Source organism: Juglans regia, chromosome 11, assembly GCF_001411555.2.
Source record: "Juglans regia cultivar Chandler chromosome 11, Walnut 2.0, whole genome shotgun sequence".
Lineage (NCBI taxonomy): Eukaryota > Viridiplantae > Streptophyta > Magnoliopsida > Fagales > Juglandaceae > Juglans > Juglans regia.
The window spans coordinates 33,586,464-33,607,131 of NC_049911.1; the positions used below are offsets into that span (position 1 = coordinate 33,586,464).

At 40.2% G+C, this 20,668-nt stretch overlaps 2 protein-coding genes across 7 annotated transcripts in view; one reads left to right on the forward strand and one right to left on the reverse strand.

The window, feature by feature from the left end:
* Positions 1–20,668, forward strand: part of LOC108980717 (calcium-transporting ATPase 10, plasma membrane-type-like) — a 51,841-nt gene that overhangs the window by 22,720 nt on the left and 8,453 nt on the right. For all 6 annotated transcript variants that reach the window (XM_035682987.1, XM_035682989.1, XM_035682990.1 and 3 more), the window contains 17 exons: positions 557–666; positions 771–902; positions 1,051–1,140; positions 2,178–2,247; positions 8,858–8,928; positions 9,028–9,111; positions 9,199–9,276; positions 9,353–9,424; positions 10,625–10,708; positions 10,791–10,873; positions 11,011–11,119; positions 11,228–11,283; positions 11,923–11,965; positions 12,071–12,154; positions 17,830–17,967; positions 18,052–18,117; positions 18,204–18,302. In XM_035682987.1, coding sequence (XP_035538880.1) covers positions 557–666; positions 771–902; positions 1,051–1,140; positions 2,178–2,247; positions 8,858–8,928; positions 9,028–9,111; positions 9,199–9,276; positions 9,353–9,424; positions 10,625–10,708; positions 10,791–10,873; positions 11,011–11,119; positions 11,228–11,283; positions 11,923–11,965; positions 12,071–12,154; positions 17,830–17,967; positions 18,052–18,117; positions 18,204–18,302 — 1,469 coding nt within the window. The remainder of the gene's footprint in view (positions 1–556; positions 667–770; positions 903–1,050; positions 1,141–2,177; positions 2,248–8,857; positions 8,929–9,027; positions 9,112–9,198; positions 9,277–9,352; positions 9,425–10,624; positions 10,709–10,790; positions 10,874–11,010; positions 11,120–11,227; positions 11,284–11,922; positions 11,966–12,070; positions 12,155–17,829; positions 17,968–18,051; positions 18,118–18,203; positions 18,303–20,668) is intronic.
* The window catches only part of LOC108980718 (choline monooxygenase, chloroplastic), a 37,026-nt gene that overhangs the window by 2,655 nt on the left and 13,703 nt on the right, over positions 1–20,668 (reverse strand). The gene's annotated exons all lie outside the window — the stretch shown is intronic.

Here is a 20,668-nt window from a genome sequence, read left to right on the forward strand (position 1 = left end):
TGGATTTGAGCAGACAAAACCTTGCTTCATTTTTTTCTTTTCTCAATAGACAGATCTCTGCTTCCATTTCTTGGATTTGGCTTTACAAATCCTTCCTGAAATTTTCCCCTACTTTTGTCCATTTTTCTTGTTGTCTTGTGCTATTGAGGTCCTTGTTTTGGAATTCAACCTTCTTTTGGGGTTTTGTTTGTATCATATATGATATTACTCGTATTCTTCTGTGACTATTTTCTAATAACTATCTTGATTCTGTTGGTCTTGCTTCCTCTATCCTATGCTGGTTGGAGATGTTTTAGTTGCAGCCTGATCATGTGCTGTTGCAGGGTTGAAGTTTAAGCTTAAGTATCATCTATGTTGGACATGTTCTTTGAACTTTTGATTCATTTTTTTATGCTCTCATCCTTTTGAATCGTTTAACTATTTTACCAGTTTGTGAACTTGATTTGTGGTACAGAACGGCTTTTTAATTGCATTCTTGTGGTGTGGTCATTCATCTAAAATTGTTATATATGCTGTTTGTACTTGTGATGATTTACATCCTGCATTCAACTGTCAGGAACATCGACGCCACCTTTACCCACCAATGGCGATTTTGCAATTGGACAAGAACAACTTGGTTTATTGTCAAGGGATCATGATGTTTCAACTCTGGAACAATATGGAAGGGCAAGTTTTCCATTTTTTGTTTTTGTTTTTGCTCTGATTTCTGTTTTGTTGGTTCTCAATATTTGTAGTTTCTTATGTATCTTTTGTCTCTACCTTTACACCAGGTTAGTGGGCTATCAGATTTGCTAAAAACAAGCTTAGAGAATGGGATTCAAGGAGATGAGGCTGATTTACTGAAGCGGAGGAATGCATTCGGATCAAACACATATCCCCGGAAAAAAGGGAGGAGTTTTTGGGTAAAGTTCATCAGAAATTTGATCTTTTATTACTTGTGTATTATAAGTACTATTATTACCTTTCCACTGTTAAAAAAAAGAGTACTATTATTACCTTTCCTTTGTTGAAGAAGCGTATATGAAATATCCTTTTTATTGTTTCTCTTAGATGTTTCTTTGGGAAGCTTGGCAAGACCTCACATTAATCATATTGATGATAGCAGCAGTGGCCTCTTTGGCACTGGGTATAAAGACCGAGGTGAGCTTCGGCAGGGACATGATAGATTATGCCTTCTGGTCTTTGCATTGCTGTAGAATGCGATAAGGGTCTGAGTCATTAACATCTGTAACTTGTGGTGCTTTTCTTTCCTTGCAAGATGACAGTCTTTAAAAAAAATGAAAGACTTGCTTTTTTTAGCTATATCCTTTTTCCTTTGTAAACAAACCAAGTGTTTTTCATAAAGGAGTATAGTTGGATCTGTATGATCGGCTTAAACTTTGTTTTGAGCCACATAACTTTTTCTTTCCAAGGAAACTGTGCATTGTTTTTTATAGAAGCAGAGAGTTGGCTACTTAAACTCCAATGCTGGCTAAGATATTACAATTTTATGAAAGCAGAGTATTTTTTTTCTAAGGAAATGCATGGAGATTACATGACACTGGCTAAGACATTACAATTTTAGGATGAACGCTGTCTTTCGTCATATATATGTTTAGATGTTTTAGATCATAATTTTTGTATGAACTGAAGCATTTCTACAACTCAATGAGGTATAATATTGCATAGGGATACTTTTTATGCTCAAGTCAGATTGCAGTTTGTGTTTGATGATTTATGCAATTTAGATTGTGGTCTTGTTTTGTGAACCGGCAATGATAAAAGCCTATTACAATTTGAATCTTGTGGCTTTCACTTTCTTTGATGGTTTATATGATTTAGGTTGGATGTCAGGATACTTTAAAAGTATAGTTGAAAGCCAACCTGCCTGCCTGACGCTGTTCTATAATTCCTCCTGTACTGATGGGTTGTGCTCGTTTAGTATTCTTAATAGTGTGTAGTTCATAGAATAGATCGAGATTCCTTTTAAGAGTTGCTAGATGGCTATGTTTGCTGTGCTTTTGACCACTGTTTGTTTCTGAAACTCACTCTCTGGTTTTATTTTCTTTCGGATTTACTTTCCCTTTCTTTTTAAGCCTTTTGTTCTGATACTGGTTTTCTCTTCTCAAATATATTAGACATCTCTTATCTTTATTTATCTCAAGATAATATGCCAATTTTTCATTTTTCTATTATAGGGTATTAAGGAAGGGTGGTATGATGGAGGGAGTATTGCTTTTGCAGTGGTTCTTGTGATTGTTGTTACAGGTATTGAATTGAATGCTTCAGCAAAAGTATTTCCTTGAATTATTGTTCTATTTTCAACGGATAACTTTATTTTGTTGGAGGGGTACACCTGTAGTTTACTTTGAACGTAATGTTTTCTCAACTGTAGCAGGTTTTTATTATTTCTTCTTCCTTATTGAATTTAGACATTCTTTTAGTGATACAAAAATTTAGACATTCTTCCTTCTTTACCTGCTCATATAAGATTGGTTTAAGTTTTTTTTTTTTTTTTTTAATTTATTGAAATTTAAATTTCTCCCATTTGCATTCTTATTGGTTTTGACATTGACATTCTTGCTGGATATTTAATGGAGCCTAAGCTAGTGGTTATGTCTTGAAGTTCTGGTTTGTGGGGATGGTTTCGTGTGGATTGGTCTTGAAGCTAGAACATTTTGATTGGTGTTTTCTTGATGGGCTTTGGGCGGTTTTAGCTTTTTGGGATTGGATGGTGGATAAATAGTGTGCAGGGGAGTTTATTTTTCTAGTTTTGTGTTTCTTGTCCTTTTTCTGCCTAGGTGTTTGGTTCTACTGTATGAATCTGTGTATTTGGTGTCTGTTCTGGATACCCGGTGCCAATCAGAATTCTTTGTAGTTGGTGTGCTTTTGATTTATAATGAATTTCAATTACTTCATAAAAATATGATAATTGCTGATGTAATTTTTTCTTCCTTCTTGATAGGTGTTTCACTTGTATACTTCCTTTGTGCTTGGGTAGTGCCTTTTGCACATTAATAAATTTTTCTTGTCAAAAGATAAAATGAAATTGCTGTTGTGAAAATTTTTCCAAATGTTTGGTACCTTTTATAATTGAGTTATAAATCTTACTCCTTTACTCTGTGATGCTTTGTGTCATAAATTTTCCATGAATTTTTTAAAATTGTAAGCAAAAACTACTTTTCTACTCGGGCGGGCAATGCCTTTTTCTCTCCGTACAACCAAAATTAGATGATGAAAAATGACAGTTGTTTTTCTCCGATGATGCTTGGTGGCCTGTGACGAAGGGACTACGGTTGAGTTTAGTGGTCAAGTTGGGATTTACAAAAGATTTAGTGATAGTAGTCAAAAAGTTTTTTCATTAGAGAAGGATGGCAACCTCTTGCTTATTACTGAGAGAAGCTAGAAGGTGATGAATAGGTTGGCTAAAGCACTAGAGGACTTTTTGAAGGGAGAAAAGAAGGATTTTTACACTACGGTTAGGGAGAGCAATCGCAGCTTCATAGCGCAGCGGTGCTTGAATTCTCGAGGCCAATATATGGCTTTGGTGGAATATGGTGGTGGTGGCAGACGTAGTTTCATTTTTATACCTGAAGAAAAGGAAGGCAATGGATGGAGGAGGATGGGGGAGGCACTGTGGGAGTTTGTAGATGAAGATAGAAGCAACTACAGAGGAGGAGCACTGATTAGACCATCGGCGGTGGTGTTTCGGTCACAAAAAGGCTCCTACAGGGAGGCTCTGGCGCCTCTGCACAAAACTAGAAAAGGGGAAGGTGGCTGCATGGAAGCTCATAGGGGTGTCTACGCAAGAAAGGACAATGGACATAGTATTGGCAAAGCTCCTGGCATTGCACAGTGGAAGGGTGGCGGTGACAGGCCTGGTGTTTGCTTGGCAGAGGGAGACGTGCTTGGTATGTTGCTGGACGTGAAGACATAGCTGGGGATGCTTCAACATAAAGTAGAATGGATGATACGGTGCTTAGAGGGTAGAGTATCAAGTGAGATCTTGGAAATAAATGGGCTCGGCTTGGGCTTGGGTGGGGAGGAAACTAGAGCTAAGAGGGGCGTAGGCCCAGATGGTGCAGGATCCATCATTGGTGTGATGAATCAGGGCTCCTTGTATGGACCTAGCAAGGTGGGCCATCTTGTTGGGCCTCAGCCCGTGGGAATCAATGGGGGAACTGAGAGGCTCGAGACCCAACCCGTATGGAGAATCCGAAAAGGGGGGGTGAGCCTCGACCCCTTATCGGCGGGAGCCTCGCAGACTTGCCGAAGAGGTGTACGGGAGCATCACGACTAGTCGAGGAACTGCTGACAGGGGCCCAGAGGGCGACAAAGACGGTAGTGGAGCCGACAACAATAGTTGTAAAAGGGGTTCTGGACCTTCCTCCACCATAGTGCATCGAACTTACAGTGTATCCTGGCTAGACAGTGCCGACGACCAGCAAGGAGGTTGTATCTCCTCCGGTGGAGGCTCTGCAACGGCTAGAACAATAGAATGAGACACGGGAAGTAGAGGAATCTCTTGCTAATGCACAGTCTGATGTTCTCTCCCTCTCTAGCAGCGACGAGGAAAATGTTCTTGGGTTAGCAAAAGTGAGTATCCCAACGCAGGGATACTTTGACTGGGAATGTAGGAATCTCTTTGCAGAGGGGGTGATGGGGATGCCAGTGGTATCACAGTGGGTTACTAGAGAGGGGGAGCCCATACCCCTGAACTGTATGTTACCCAACAAGGCTGTCTGATTGGGTTCTTCTTAAGGTGAAGGAAATTCAATGTTGTGTGGGGATGGACTGTGAGGGCTTCAAGGAACAATTTATGGCTTTACTTACTGCCATAGAAGTGGGTCATACTCGGCTTAAGAAACCTGGGTCTAAAAAACTGAGGGAGCTAAAGAGGCTTACGTGGTCTTTGAATTATGAGGGTAGCTCAAGTTGAGATAGATCCAAAGGGAAGGGGATAGTGTATCCTATATGAAGCCTAAAATTGTATCTTGGAATGTCCATAGGCTTAACAAGCACCTTCGTATAAAAAATTTGCTTCATGAATGGAAGGTGGACCCAGTATGCTTACAAGAAACCAAGTTGAAATTTATTCCAAGAAGAATAGTGCGAAGTATTTGGAGCTGTTCATATGTGGATTGGGTGTATCTTGTATCGAATGGGGCTTCAGGAGGAGTATTGGTGATGTGAGATAGAAGGGTGGTGGAAAAAATGGAGGACTTCATAGGGGAGTACACAGTGGCATGCTCCTTTAAAGTGTGGAAGACAATTTCTTGTGGGCTTTTGCAGGTATCTATGGGTGGAATTTAGACAATATCAGAAGATTATTATGGGAAGTATTAGACAATATCCAAGTGAGCGTTCACTTGGGTGGAATAGTTGGTGGGAACTTCCTTGGTGCATAGGTGGTGATTTTAATGTCACAAGGTTCCCAAGTGAACGCTCTGGAGATAGTAGACTGCGTCCAGTAATGACAGAATTCTCAGAGTATACTTTCGATTGGGATCTAGTGGACCTTCCTCTCATGGGGGGTACTTTCACATGGTCTAATACTCAGACGTGGTCTTGTTTAGATAGATTTTTTGTCTCATCGAAATGAGAAATGCATTATCTAGATGTTTGCCAAAAGAGACTGCCTCGTATTTGCTCGGACCATTTTTCCATCTTGTTGGATTGTGGTGGTATCCAAAGAGGGCGTCGTTATTTTAAGTTAAAAAACATGTGGCTGAAAACTGAAGGCTTTGTGGATAGAGTAAGGCAATGGTGGTTCTCAAGTCAGTTTCAAGGCACCCCTAGTCTCATCCTTATAGGTAAACTAAAAGCTCTAAAGAATGATTTAAAGTTTTGGAATACTCTATCCTTTGGAGACATAGGGGAACACAAGAAAACCTTGTTGGAAGAGTTACAGGAGTTAGAGAGGATATATGAGGAAAGGGTTCTTTCTCCAAAAGAGGTATCTAGAAAGACAGAGGTGGTTTCAGAATTAGAGAGGGTAATCTACCTAGAGGAGATCTCATGGTGCCAAAAATCAAGAGCATTGTGGTTGAAAGAAGGGGACCGAAGTACGAAGTTCTTTCATATTGGAGAACTAATACCATTGAGATGCTAAATATTGATGGTGTGGATTGTATGGAGGCCCCCGTGACTCGAGAACATGTTGATTTTTTTGAACATTTGCTTACAAAACAAGTGGGGTGGAGGCCAAAGCTTGATGGACTAGGTTTCGAGTCTATTGAGCTGCAGAACGCCTCTTAGTTGGAGAGGCCTTTTGAGGAGGCAGAGGTTTATGGTGTAGCAAGGAAAATGGTCATAGACAAAGCGCCTGGTCTGGACGGTTTCTCTATGGGATTCTTTCAAACTTTATTGGGAGGTAGTGAAGGAGGATATAATGAACGTGTTCCATGAACTATTCTCGGCTGGAAAATTTGGAAAAAGTCTAAATGCCATGTTTATTACATTGATTCCTAAGAAGATTGGGGCATTGAAGTGAAAGGATTTTAGGCCCATTAGTCTCGTCAATGGGGTATACAAGATGATTTTCAAGGTGCTTGCAAATCGCTTAGGGGAGGTCTTGAGAAAAATCATCACGAAACTATAAAATGCATTTGTAAGGGGCAGACAAATTCTGGACTCAGTTCTTATCGCCAATGAATGTTTGGATAGTAGATTAAAATCTGGCACCACAGGGATCCTATGTAAGTTGGATATGGAGAAGGTCTACGATCATGTAAACTAGGACTTCCTACTTATTGGGGAGGTGCGGATTTGGGGAGAGATGGTGTTCATGGATTGGATGGTGCATTTCAATGGCGAGATTTTGAGTTTTGATAAATGGCAGTCCGGTTGGTTTCTTTAGTAGTTCCCGAGACCTAAGACAAGAGGATCCGTTGTCCCCACTCCTCTTTGTCATTATTATGGAAGCGCTTAGTAGGATGATATCGACTTTGGTCATGAATGGCTTTGTGGCCGGCTTCTTAGTGAGTGATCCCATTAGGGGTCTTATTAACATTTTTCACTTATTGTTTGCAAATGACACATTAACATTTTGTGTGGCAGACCAAAACCATATACGGGCACTGAAGGCACTTTTACTCTGTTTTGAAGCAACGTCCGGTTTGAGAGTGAATTTTGATAAATCAGAGTTAGTGCAAGTCGGAAGCAACATTCGGCAATTGGCTAGCACGCTTGGATAAGGTTTCTTCTCTTCCAATGGATTATCTTGGACTTCCATTGGGAGCTGCCTCAAGAGCTATATCAATCTAGGATATAGTGATAGAACGAAGATTGGCAAGATGGAAGAGGTTGTACTTGTCGAAAGGTGGCCAGATTACCTTAATTAAGAGTACTCTTTCTAATTTACCAACTTATTTTTTGTCTCTATTCCCTATTCTAGCTAACGTTGGCGGCCCGGATTGAAAACTTCACCATGATTTCTTATCAAGTGGTATGGGGGATGAAGTTAAATTCCATCTAGTCTGTTGGGACAAGGTATGCACTGCAATCTCCTCTGGTGGGTTGGGAATTAGAAATATGAGAATTTTCAATCAGGTCTTACTTGGGAAATGGTTATGGAGATATAATGTGGAAGTTGGTGGTTGATTGCAAATATGGAAATCTGTTGGGGGGGGCTGGTGTACTAAAGAAGTGAAGGGGGGCTTATGGAGTGGGAGTTTGGAAGCATATCAGACGAGGTTTGGGGGTTTTTACTCGCCATACTAAACTTGTGTTGGGAGCAAGCTCTAGTATAAAATTTTGGAGCGATATTTGGTGTGAAAATAATGCGCTAAAGGACTCATTTCCTTCAGTTTTTAGGGTTGTAGGTGACCAAGAAGCTTCAGTGGCGGATCTTTTAGTGTTATCGGCAGATCATGTCCAATGGAACATCACGTTCAATAGGGCGGCACAAGATTGGGAAGTTAGTAGCTTCGAGGACCTTTTTAGCCTATTGTATTCCGCGAAACCAACTAGCCAATGAGTTGACACGGTGTGATGGGTACCCGCAGGTAAGGGCATATTCTCGGTTCGATCCTTTTACAAGTCCCTCACACACTTACCGAATAATCAGTTTCCATGTAGAAGGATTTGGTGGAATAAGACACCTCCTAAAGCGGCATTCTTTATTTGGATTAGCTTCCCTGGGAAGATTTTGACAAGAGATAACCTGAGGGAAGATTTTGACAAGAGATAACCTGAGAAAGAGTAGGGTGATTATACTAGACTGGTGTTGCATGTGCAAGGAATCCGGAGAGACTGTAGACCATCTCTTGCTACACTGCAAGGTTTCTAGAGCATTGTGGAATGAAGTGTTTGGCCGTGTAAAGGTTGGGTTATGCCCGCCACAGTGGTCGACCTTTTGGTTAGCTAGGCACATCCAGGAGGTATTCCACAAATCAAAGCCGTGTGGAAGATGGTACCTATCTGTATTATTTGGTGCTTGTGGCATGAGCGTAATGACTGAACATTTGAAGATAAAGAGCGGTCAATAGAGGAACTTAGATTTTTCTTTTTTAGAACTTTATTCTTATGGGCCATAGCTGTAAACTTTAATGACCTAGATTTTCATGATTTTCTTGCTTTCGTTGCTGCGACCTAGATAGGTCTTATCTCTTGTATACCAACTTGTGTACTTGGGACTATGCCTATCATCAATACAATCATTTACTTGTAAAAAGAAAAAAAAACTACTTTTCTAGTAACTGGTTCAAAGCACGAAACAGTTACCAACAAAATCTCTAATTCCCAATCAATTATTATCTGTCATTTCTTTATTCTTTACTACCTGGTGGGATTAAGAATCGCCATAGTGGCCGCCTCTGCATTCACTTTTAGTATTTTAATCTTTGGCCCATTTTCTTCTTAATTCTTTGTTACACAGCCTTTAGTGATTACAAACAATCTCTTCAGTTCCAAAACCTAAATGAGGAGAAGAGAAATATCCGTATGGAGGTATTTTTTTATAGCTTTATGTGCTCTATACTTAGCTTCACTTTTACCTTTTTTGGTTGTTCTCATTTTGGATTTATATTCGAAAAATTACTTTTATAGGTTATTAGGGGTGGCAGAAGAGTTGAGATATCTATATTTGATATTGTTGTCGGCGATGTCTTGCCTCTCAACATTGGTGATCAGGTACATGTTTCTCTTTTGTTCTTCTTGTTATGTGTTACAATTGTGCTTAAAGTGTTAGTCGATGTGACCTTCTAACTCTTTCTCTAGGTCCCTGCTGACGGAGTAGTAATTTCTGGTCACTCTCTCGCAGTTGATGAATCAAGTATGACTGGAGAGAGCAAGATTGTGAGCATTCCTACCGATCCTGTAGTTTTAATTTATAAATCTATTTTTTTCTTTTTTCAAGCGTACTTTTTTGCAGGTTCACAAGAATTCTGGACATCCATTTCTGATGTCTGGCTGCAAAATTGCAGATGGTAGTGGCACCATGCTGGTAAAATAAGATTTACTTAGCTCTTTCATTTTCTTTGTTTATCACTATCATGATATTCTTAATTGTGTGTTGTGTTAATCTTCTCAAGCCATATGTGAAGTCAAAACAAGCTCTTTTTATCTTTTTATTAGTTTATGCTGTATGTCCTAATAACTTTTTTTCCAGTATAGTTGGCTATGCCTATTAATATAATTTTTACTTGTCAAGAAAAAAAATGTCTAGTAACTTTTAGGACCATCAACAAGATAGTTTGATGTGGAACAATGGTGCAATATCCAGATCAAACCATTTGTAGAAAAATAAAAGTCCTCAGTTTCCTAAAAAGTCTGACAATTAAAAGCTGCTCTATCAGTCACCCTCTATGTTTGGATGGCTACATGCATTCCCTTTTTATGAAGCCATACGTATATCATGATCTCACATGGATGAGTCGGTTTTAGCTTCTATATATTTTATATATGATTGTTCTTATTCTCTTAAAGAGCGGCATGGCTGTTCATTTTAGAAACCACTTCTAAAATTAAATATCTAGTTATACTTGCCATTCCAAACAATGAAACTGTTTTAGTAGGGTGTGAAAATCGACGCTATCGGCACGGTTTTTACCAAAACCGTCGCCAACCGATGCAGGGGATTTGCATGGAACAATTGACTGTACCGGTCGATGGGGAGGAGAAATATTGGCCATATCGACTCCAGAGGTTCTCTGGCTGAGAGAGAGAGAGAGAGAGAGAGAGAGAGGGGAGGGGAGGGAAAGAAGATGATCTTAAATTAATATGTTATGTATAAAACAACGTCGTGTACACTTTAGGTATAAAACGATGTCGTTCCACTTAAACTTAAGTGGAACGACATCGTTTTAATAAGGTATATATAAAAAAATATATATTTATTTAATCGGCAGGTTCGGCGGTTTGAACCAGGTTCAAACCGGAACCGATCCGGCCGATGTTGGTTTTATCTATTTTATGCTGCCGTCTGACCAGTTCGACTCTGGCGGCTGGGCTCCGTCGGCATCGGTCGGTCTGGCCGATTCCTGTTCACCCCTACTTTTTAGTTGACTTGCTAAAGTAAGTTTTTTTTATAAGTTCAACTTGCTAAAATAAAATATCTTGTCATTCTCCCATTTTCTGTCAGCTTGCTTCGCCGCCTACATATTTTATATTTTCCTTTTTATTTAATTATTTATATATGTTTTAGGTAACTAGTGTTGGGATCAATACTGAGTGGGGATTACTCATGGCCAGTATTTCAGAAGACACCGGTGAAGAGACGCCATTGCAGGTCTGCTATTTTATCTATTTTTTTTTTTTCTCATAGCTGCATCCTTTGCATGTTATGTTTACTTTTAAATGACTTGCTATAGGTACGCCTAAATGGTGTTGCGACTTTCATTGGTATGATTGGACTTTCGGTAGCTGTTTTTGTCCTGGTTGTACTTTTAGTCAGGTAAACATTTGGACTGATCTCTCTCTCTCTCTCTCTCTCTCTCTCTCTCTCTCTATATATATATATATATATATATATATCTTTCTCTGTCTGATAGTGAAGTATAATGGATGACCTATTAAATTAAATGTATGCAGATATTTTACCGGCCATACCAAAACCACAAATGGAACGGTTCAGTTTAAAGCAGGCAAAACAAAACTTGGTGATGCAATAGATGGGGCCATTAAGATTGTTACTGTTGCTGTATGTGTTTTTCTATTTTTCCAATTTTTAGTGTTTCATGGGTAAATATGTACTTATAAAATGTATAGAGAAATTTATTGATCTATAACATATGTTTCAATGTTGTAGGTCACCATCGTAGTAGTTGCAGTGCCTGAAGGGCTTCCGTTAGCTGTTACGTTAACGTAAATCTGCCTGGCCTTCATTTATGTGTAACCTGGTTTCGTTTGTTTTCCATATTTGTGGGAGTTATATCACTTCCAGCTCAGAATGCCTCATATTATTTATCTAGTTCCTTTTCTCTAATCATTGCCTTTTTAATCTTTCCTTCATCTTGACCCATGCTCTTTATATATTTTTCCTCGATCCTTTTGTGCCTTCCAATTAGGATATATAACAGCTTGCTAATGTCGACATCGCCCATTTTCTTCTTGGCTCATGTTGTTGACAGCTAATTTCCCATCAGTTTCCTATTGGTGCATCCTATATAAACGTGCATATTGGAAACTACTCCCTGCATTTCAAAATAAATTTTGTTCTGATACTTGTTTTTTCAAAAAACTAAAGAAGCATGCTTTTTGCACAAAAATTCGTGCTTTACGCACTCTTTTGGTGATTGAAGCACTTTGGCCTTGGCTCTTTGTGCTTAAGTATGCTTCAACTAGCATTTTTCCATATACGACAAACTATATGAGATCATCTTCCACAATCCTTCACTCTTTGCACAACTCAACTTCCCTTTTCAACATATCAAAAGTTCAGCCTCTCTTTTCCTCTTCCCAAATTTTGCAACTAATGTATTGTTTTCTTTGACTATGACACAGCCTTGCCTATTCAATGAGAAAAATGATGGCAGATAAAGCCTTGGTATGCAATGATGGAATTTTCCATGCTTGTGCTTACGTTATATTTTTCACCAAACACCTGTTGTGTGATTGTTAGTATATTTTCATAACAGAAGTGATGTTTCAGGTGCGAAGGCTTTCTGCATGTGAGACCATGGGCTCTGCCACAACTATTTGCAGTGATAAGACGGGAACCTTAACTTTGAATCAGGTGAATTATTAAGTAGTTGGTACCTATTAAATAAAAATTATTAAGTTGTGTGATTTCATCTATTACTGCTCAAAAGTGCCTTTTGGTGGTAGAATTGTTTTGGTTGATAGTTAATTATAGACTTTTGGAGTGCACTGGATCTGTGGGATCTGACAGAGTTGAAATATTGAAATACTTTTTTTTTTTTTTGATATGTAAGATATAAATTTTATTAATGAAAAAGACCAAAGCCATGTACACAGGAAGTATACCACAGAACACCTAAATACATTCTAAGAGCGATGAACTAAAGACAAGAAGTCATGAATATTATCCGCAACTAAAACAATAGCAGAAAACCAAAGCAATAAAGTATTTAAAAAGAAATTCTTCAGCTCCACCACTGTACGTTCCTTGTCTTCAAAACAGCGCGCATTCCTTTCCATCCAAATACACCACATGATACACAGTGGAATCATCTTTCATACTGCTGCCACTTGACGACAACCCTGCAAATTCCTCCAACAGCCCATCAAATCCACCACCCTCAAAGGCATTACCCATGCGACATCAACCCTCTGAAAGATCTCATCCCACAACACCCTTGTTACCTGATAATGTAATAAGAGATGATCCACTGATTCTCCATTCTTTTTGCACATGTAGCACCAATCCATTTCCACACATCCTCTCTTCCTCAAGTTATCGATGGTCAAGATCTTCCCAAGGGCGGTGTTCCAAACAAAGAAAGCAACTTTGGAAGGCACCCGAGATCTCCAGATATTCTTTCAAGGGAATGGAGTATGGTCATGTGTGATCAAAAGGTTATAATACGCCTTAACAGTACATAACTTATGATCCTTAGACCTCCACTTCAGACTATCATGTTGAAACGGATTCAGTTACCCTCGCTGGCTTCAAAGCGAATATGATTTTTAAAACATTTCCACCCCTTCCTTATATACTTCCATACCCCCCCTCACTTCGTTGGAAACCCACCCGCCCCATGCAACACCATATCTCGCGTCTACAGTTTCCTTCCACAATGCTCCCCCTCTTGATGATATCTCCAAATCCATTTCCCCAATAGTGCTTTATTAAAGGTTCGCAGGTTGCAAACACCCAACCCACCATTCACAATTGGGGCACATACTGTCTTCCAGCTAACTAGGTGGAATTTCTTCTCCTCGCCTAAGCCTCCCCATAAGAATGCCCTAAAAAATTTCTCAATCTTATTTGCCACTCCTACAGGCATAGGAAAAAGAGATAAGAAATATGTGGGTATGTTAGAGAGTGTGCTCTTAATAAGAGTAAGATGCCCCCCTTTTGATAAATACACCATTTTTCCAATACATCCCGCCATCATTTTCTCTATCTTCTCCACCACCCCATCCCAAATAGCTCTATTCTTGAAAGATGCTCCTAACGGAAGGCCCAAATAATTCATAGGAAAATAGGACACCTTGCAATCCAAAAGACTGGCAAGACTGCTTATAGAGTTTGGACCTGACTACTATCCGCTTCGCAAAATATTATATTATGAACCTCACCTACCGGTAACATCTCAGATTTGCTAAGGTTCACCTTAAGCCCTGACACTGCTTCAAAGCAAAGTAACAATGCTCTTAGAGTTTGGACCTGACTACTATCCGCTTCGCAAAATACCAGTGTCATATGCAAAAAAAAGATGTGAGATAATAACCACCCAAGCCATTTCCCACCTTAAACCCGGATAAAAAACCCCCATCAACAGTAGCCTGCACCATCCTACTCAATGCCTCCATAACGATGACAAATAAGAGAGGAGATCTGTCTCAAACCCCTCGAGCTATCAAAAAACCCAGCAGGAGTGCCATTGACTAAAACTGAGAATCGAGCAGTTGAAATACAATGCTTCATCCATGAAATCCACCTATTTCCAAAGCCACACCTCTCAAGCAGGTATAAGAGGAATTCTCAATTCACATGATCATAAGCCTTCTCCATATCCAGCTTGCATAGAATACCTGGGCTTCCCTCCTGCAATCTAACATCTAGGCTCTCATTTGCTATGAGCACTGAATCAAGAATATGTCTCCCACGAATAAAAGCATTATGTGGCTTGGATATAATATTTTCTAACACTGGACTAAGCCGGTTAGCAAGAACCTTCGAAATAATTTTGTAAACACTGCTAACCAAACTTATTGGACGAAAATCCTCAATGAGTGAAGCCTCGTGTTTCTTGGGGATGAGGGCAATAAAGGTCGCATTGAGGGATTTTTCAAACTTCTGATAAGTATGGAATTCACTGAACACCTGCAGAACATCCCCTTTCACAACATTCCGACAAGTTTGGAAGAAACCGATTGAGAAACCATCCGGTCCTGGCGTTTTATCCTTAGCCATTCCAGTGATTGATAACTTTGAAAATCTCTTCATCAACAAACGGTCTCTCCATAGCACTCACATATTGTGGATCAATTGTTTCAAAAGACAAAGCATTGAGCTTCGGCCTCCAATCTGCCGATTGGGTGAGAAGATTCTCATAATACTGTACAATATGATTTTCTAATTCTGGAGGAGAGGATAACACCTGTGTACCAGAAATGAGCGACTCAATGTTATCGTTTCGACGATGTGAATTAGCCACTTTGTGAAAGAACTTTGTGCACCTATCTCCTTCTTTCAACCAAAGAGCCCTGGATTTTTGACGCCATGATATCTCCTCTGACAATAAAACCCTCTCCAACTCTGCCACCACCGTGCCCTTCCTCACTAATACCTCCTCCGATGCACCTCCCAATAGTTCTCTACCCTCTAACTCCTGCAATTCCTCCAACAAAGAAGACTTCTGATTGTCTGTGTGCCCAAAAACTTCCAAGTTCCATTTTTTCAGATCTTGTTTTAGAGCTTTGAGCTTGGCTGCTAAAATGAAGCTTGGCGTGCCACTAAACTGATACGATATCCACCAAGCACGCACCGTGTCTACAAACCCATTAGCAGTTAGCCACATGTTCTCAAACTTGAAGTACCGACAACCCCTATGTATGCCCCCACAATCTAGAATAATGGAAAAATGGTCTGAACTGACTCGAGCTAATCTTTTTTGGCTTACTTCTAGATAGTGCGCTTCCCATGACGGAGAGACAATGAATTTATCCAACTTCGACCAAGCCCAGTCATTAGACCATGTGTATTCACCCCCCACCAAGGGCAGGTCCATAAGATCCAGATAAAAAATGAACTCAGAAAAATCCTCCATGGCCCTAGCATGCCGATGATGCCCTGAATGTCAATAGGAAAACGGGTAATGTTGAAATCACCTCCCATACACCACGGCACATCCCATAATGAGTATGTACCCGCCAATTCCTCCCACAACCTTCGCCTATCACAATCCCTATTTGGACCATAACACCCTAAAAAAGTCCATTCCCATCCATTACACACATTTTTAAATAAAGTGGAAACAGAGAACTTGCCAACACACTCCTCGATCACCTCGACCACTCTTCTATCCCACATTAATAAAACACCACCTGAAGCTCCCAATGATGCCAAATAAGACCAACCCACATGCGAACATCCCCATAAGCTACGCACAATATTTCTATCTATAAGACTCAGCTTTGTTTCTTGTAGACATACCACATCACCCTTCCACATATGAAGACGTTTATTACTATCATTAAGTCCCCGTATGTTCCAAGATAAAATCTTGGGCTTCATAAAAAACTTAACTTGCCCCTCCCTTTCGTTCTATCCCTTCCACTACTTCCTTCCTTAACGTCATAATTGATGGAACACATTAAACGTTTGAGTTCCCTATATCCTGTTTTGTGGCAGATTTCGACCGGCCAGCTTCAATAGCCACAACTAGCGCCATAAATTGCTCTTCAAAGCCTCCAAAAGAAACCCCAAAAATATCTTGAAGCTCCTCTACCTCCTTAAAAATCCAATTAGACGAGCAACTCCCATGATTACTAGGAGGAAGTGTACAATGTGGAGTAACTGCCCCCTCCTCACCTACACTGTCCTTAGGAAGCAAAGACAGTTCCGGACCCCCCCACTTGGTTCATTTCTAGTAACCTCATTTGCAATCCCCTGACTTTTGCCCAAGAGAGACATCCATTTCCATTTCCAGTTCCGAGCTTCCCACCACTACCGAATCCTCCATACTCGAAGATCCCAAACCAGGCAAAACAGCCTGCATCGGCATGGCATCTTGGGCTACTTCCTCCACACATGGCTCAAGCTGGCCACTTCCCAGCCCCACTTAAAGAGACAGCGACGGATCCACCTCACACGAAGTCTCCACCGCATCTATCTCCAGCGCGATCGCTCTATCCTCCAACCCCTCCCATCGGAATAGCTCAACCGGCACACCAAGGTGGTCGACAGAGGCCGGCAGGCTATGAATCGGCTCCCTCGAAGTCTGTTTCGGTCCCTATCCCGGTATTTCGGAGGGAGCCCGATATAAGACTCTCCATGCCTTGGTTTGACCCGTGCCCCGGCCCAAACCTGGGCCCCACGAACCCGAGTTTTTCGGCCCATTATTATGGCCCGTAACCCGACCCAGAACGGACTGCATCTTTGCCTTACCTTTAACGCACCGTTTCAAATAAACGATTTCCTCTAACACTACACCCACTTTTTCCTCTAGGCCAACCAACATCCTCATAATGGTTTCCTCATTCAACCCCAACAGCCCACTACCATCTCCCGCATGTCTCTGTACAGCCTCTGAGGTGGGCACATCTGACACGGCTCGAGGCACTGCCTTCAGCACCTCACTGTACGATCTTTCACCTCCTACCTTCGACGATGGAGCAACACCACCATCTTCTCTGTTCATCCTCCAATTACCTGTTTGGACTACAGGAAATGCCCTGGTTCTCTTCCCCAAAGCAGAGGATGCATGGAGTTCCATTAAAGCATCACCGAAATTTTTCCACCCCTCCCCCTTCCTCCCTTCCGGCACAACAATCAAACCTCTCCTTTTATCACGACCAAACTCTGAAAGAGAAATGAACCTTCCATTGTGATTATGTCCCTTCCGCACCATTAGCACCGTGTCTCCTTTTCCACAGGTTCTCAAAAACTCATGAGCACCCCTAAACACTGCACATTCCCTCACCATCGAACCCAGCCACCCCATAGCTTCATTATCTAAAGTTATATATTTCAAACCATGGTGACTACTTTCTATAATTTTCCACCACCTATCATTTTCCTTCTTGAACTGGAAAAGCTTCTGGTCGATGAAAACTTCATTGCAACACCCCATCTATTCCAACCCACAACGAAAACCCAAAACTACAATGATACGTTAATCTTCACAAATAGCAGAAGCCATTAGCGAATCACCACCAACATCAGGGAAAACACCAAAAGGAAAAAAGAATACGAAAAAAACAAAAAGCTTGTACGGAGAGAAAATAAGAGAGAAAATAAGGAACTATGAAGTCTTGTTGAAATACTTTGAGATGGGGAACGTCTAAATTCTTTAATTACAAGGCCAAAGAAAGATAGATATAAGTTAATGTTGGATGGTGTGGAGATAGGAAACTACGGAGTGCCGGCTGGATGTTTTGGGAGGAAAAGCTCTCCTCGATCTTTTCTTTTTTCCAAGTAGCCCCCCCCCCCCTTTTTTTGGGCAGTGGGTATTAATTTTTTTCATGTCTTTTCATTCTGACCTCTCCTTTTATTAATAGATGACTGTGGTTGAGGCTTACGTTGGTGAGAAAAAAATTGATTTTGCTGAGAACAACTCAGAGTTGTCTCCCATGCTATCTTCTTTACTTATCGAAGGCATTGCACAGAATACCAATGGCAGTGTGTATGAGCCTGAGGTATGTTTTTTTTTAATAATTCTGCAGAAACTATAGTAGGAAATCTGTCAACAGTATGATAATGCTGTCAATGGCACCTTGCAGAGTGGTGGAGATGTGGAGGTTTCTGGATCACCAACTGAAAAGGCCATTCTTTACTGGGGAGTCAAGGTTCATTTTTTTAACTGTATACTTTTTGCCACTTTTCAGGTAAATTTTTTTCTTTTAAGACTAATGATGGATATCTTTCTTCACAGCTGGGGATGAATTTTGGGGTCATTAGATCCAAATCTTCAGTTATGCAAGTCTTCCCATTCAACTCAGAGAAAAAACGAGGTGGCGTCGCACTTAAAATGGTAATGTGAATGCATGGTCGTTTGTGTCTAGTAATCATAGTAGTATTGCTAGGTACTCAATGGTGATTGTATTACTAGTACATGAACTTTTCTGTTTTTTATTTCGATATAATACATTCATGGAGACCAAAGTTAGATGGGCTGGTGTTTGAGCCCATTGATCAATTGAGTGCAGATTGGTTGGAGAGAACTTTCGAGGAAGAAGTTCTTGATGTGGTTAGAGGCATGACTAAGGACACAGGATGGTTTTTCCATGGCATTTTTCCAAGCATGTTGGGACATCATGCCGTTCCTGAAATTTGAGAAAAGTATCAATACTACATTCATTGCTCTCATCCCTAAAAAGGCGGGTGCAGTGGAGATGAAGGATTTTCACTCTATTAGCTTGGTAAATGGGGTGTATAAAATCATTGCTAAGGTGTTAGCCAATCGTATTAGCGTGGTTACGGACAAGATTATATCAAAGTCTCAGAACGCATTTTTGAGGGGAAGTCAAATTCTTGACTCAGTTCTAATTGCAAACAAATGCTTGGAACATAGAATAAGAATGGGTAAATCTAGAGTTTTAGTTAAATTGGACATGGAAAAGGCTTTTGATCATGTCAATTGGGAATTTCTTCTTTACATTCTTGGGAGATTTGGTTTTGGCGAGAAGTGGTGTTCATGGATTAAACATTGTATTTCAACGGCCAAATTTTCAATATTAGTGAATGGCAATCTGGTTGGCTTTTTTAACATCTCTCGGGGTTTGAGGCAAGGAGAATCCTTTATCTCCTTTCCTTTTGTAATGGTGATGGATGCATTGAGTTGTATGCATGAAGCGGCTGTTGAAGGAAGATTTATGTCGGGTTTTATGGTGGGTGATGAGACTCGGGATAATCTTTAGTATCACATTTGCTTTTTGTGTTTTGAGAGCCTTAGGTTTCGTTTGGATAATGAGTTGAGATGAAAGTTGAATAAAATATTATTATGATATTATTTTTTAATATTATTATTGTTTTGGGATTTGAAAAAATTGAATTGTTTATTATATTTTGTGTGAAAATTTGTGAAAGTTATAATGATGAGTTGAGATCACTTCTCAATCCAAACAAGGACTTACTGTTATGCTTCGAAGCTGTTTCTCGATTAAGAATTAATCTTTTCAAGTCTGAAATTGTTCCAGTGGGTGCGATCATAAATATTTTGGATCTGGCCAATATTTTGGGATGTAAGGTTGCTTTATTACCTATGAGATAACTTGGACTACCTTTGGGTACTCCTCACAAATCAGTTTCTATTTGGGATGGGGTGATTAAGAAGATTAAGAGGAGGTTAGCTGGGCTGGAAAAAATTATACTTGTCTAAAGGTGGAAGAGTTACCTTGATTAAGAGCATATTGACTAATCTCCCCACTTATTTCCTCTCTCTCTCTCCTTTACCAATTGAGAGGAATTTTCTGTGGGATGGTAATGGGGAGGAAAGAAAGTTTCATTTGGTGAGTTGGAATAAGGTTTATCTTCCGGTTGGGAGTGCAAAATTTAAGACTTTTCAACAAAGCTCTCCTTGGGAAATGGCTTTGGAGGTATCATAATGAGAGTAATGCATTTTGGAGAAATATTGTGGATGTTAAATATGGGAGGATGTGGGGGAGTTGGTGTACCAATGAAGAGAGATGTTTGGGGTGCGTTTGTGGAAGTCTATTCGGCTGGGATGCGGGGACTTTGCCAAGAATACTAAATTCAAGGTGGGGGATGGGGCAAAGATATACTTTTGGCATGACACTTGGTGTGCAGGATTGGAAGTATGTGAAGTTTCATATTTCAGATTTATTAGGAAGATTATATGAGATGAAGCTTTGATCAGAACAGGAAGGACAGTTTGCTGTGGGTGTATACAGTTAATTCCAGATTTTGAGTGAGTTCTTTTTACATGGCGTTAACCAGTCATGGGGTCAAAGATTTTCCTTGGAAATGTATTTGGAGAGCCAAGGTGTTGCTTTCTTCTGCTGGCTGGTGTCCCTTGGGAAAATATTAACCATAGACAACTTGAGGAAGAGAGGTTTTCTGGTGGCTGAATGGTGTTTTATGTGTAAGAATGATGGTGAATCTATTGATCATCTTTTCCTTCATTGTGAGGTGGTGATGAATCTATTGATCATCTTTTCCTTCATTGTGAGGTGGTGACATCGTTGTGGAATGAGATTTTTGCAAAAGATGGCATTTTCTGGGTGATGCCTATGCATGTGGTGGTTGCATCCTGGCAAGGTATTGAGGGGAGAAGTAACAACACTGCAGTGTTGAAGATGATCCCCGTGTTTATTTTGGTGTTTATGGTTAGAAAGGAACGTGAGGTGCTTTGATACTTATTACTTCAATTAAGCCTTT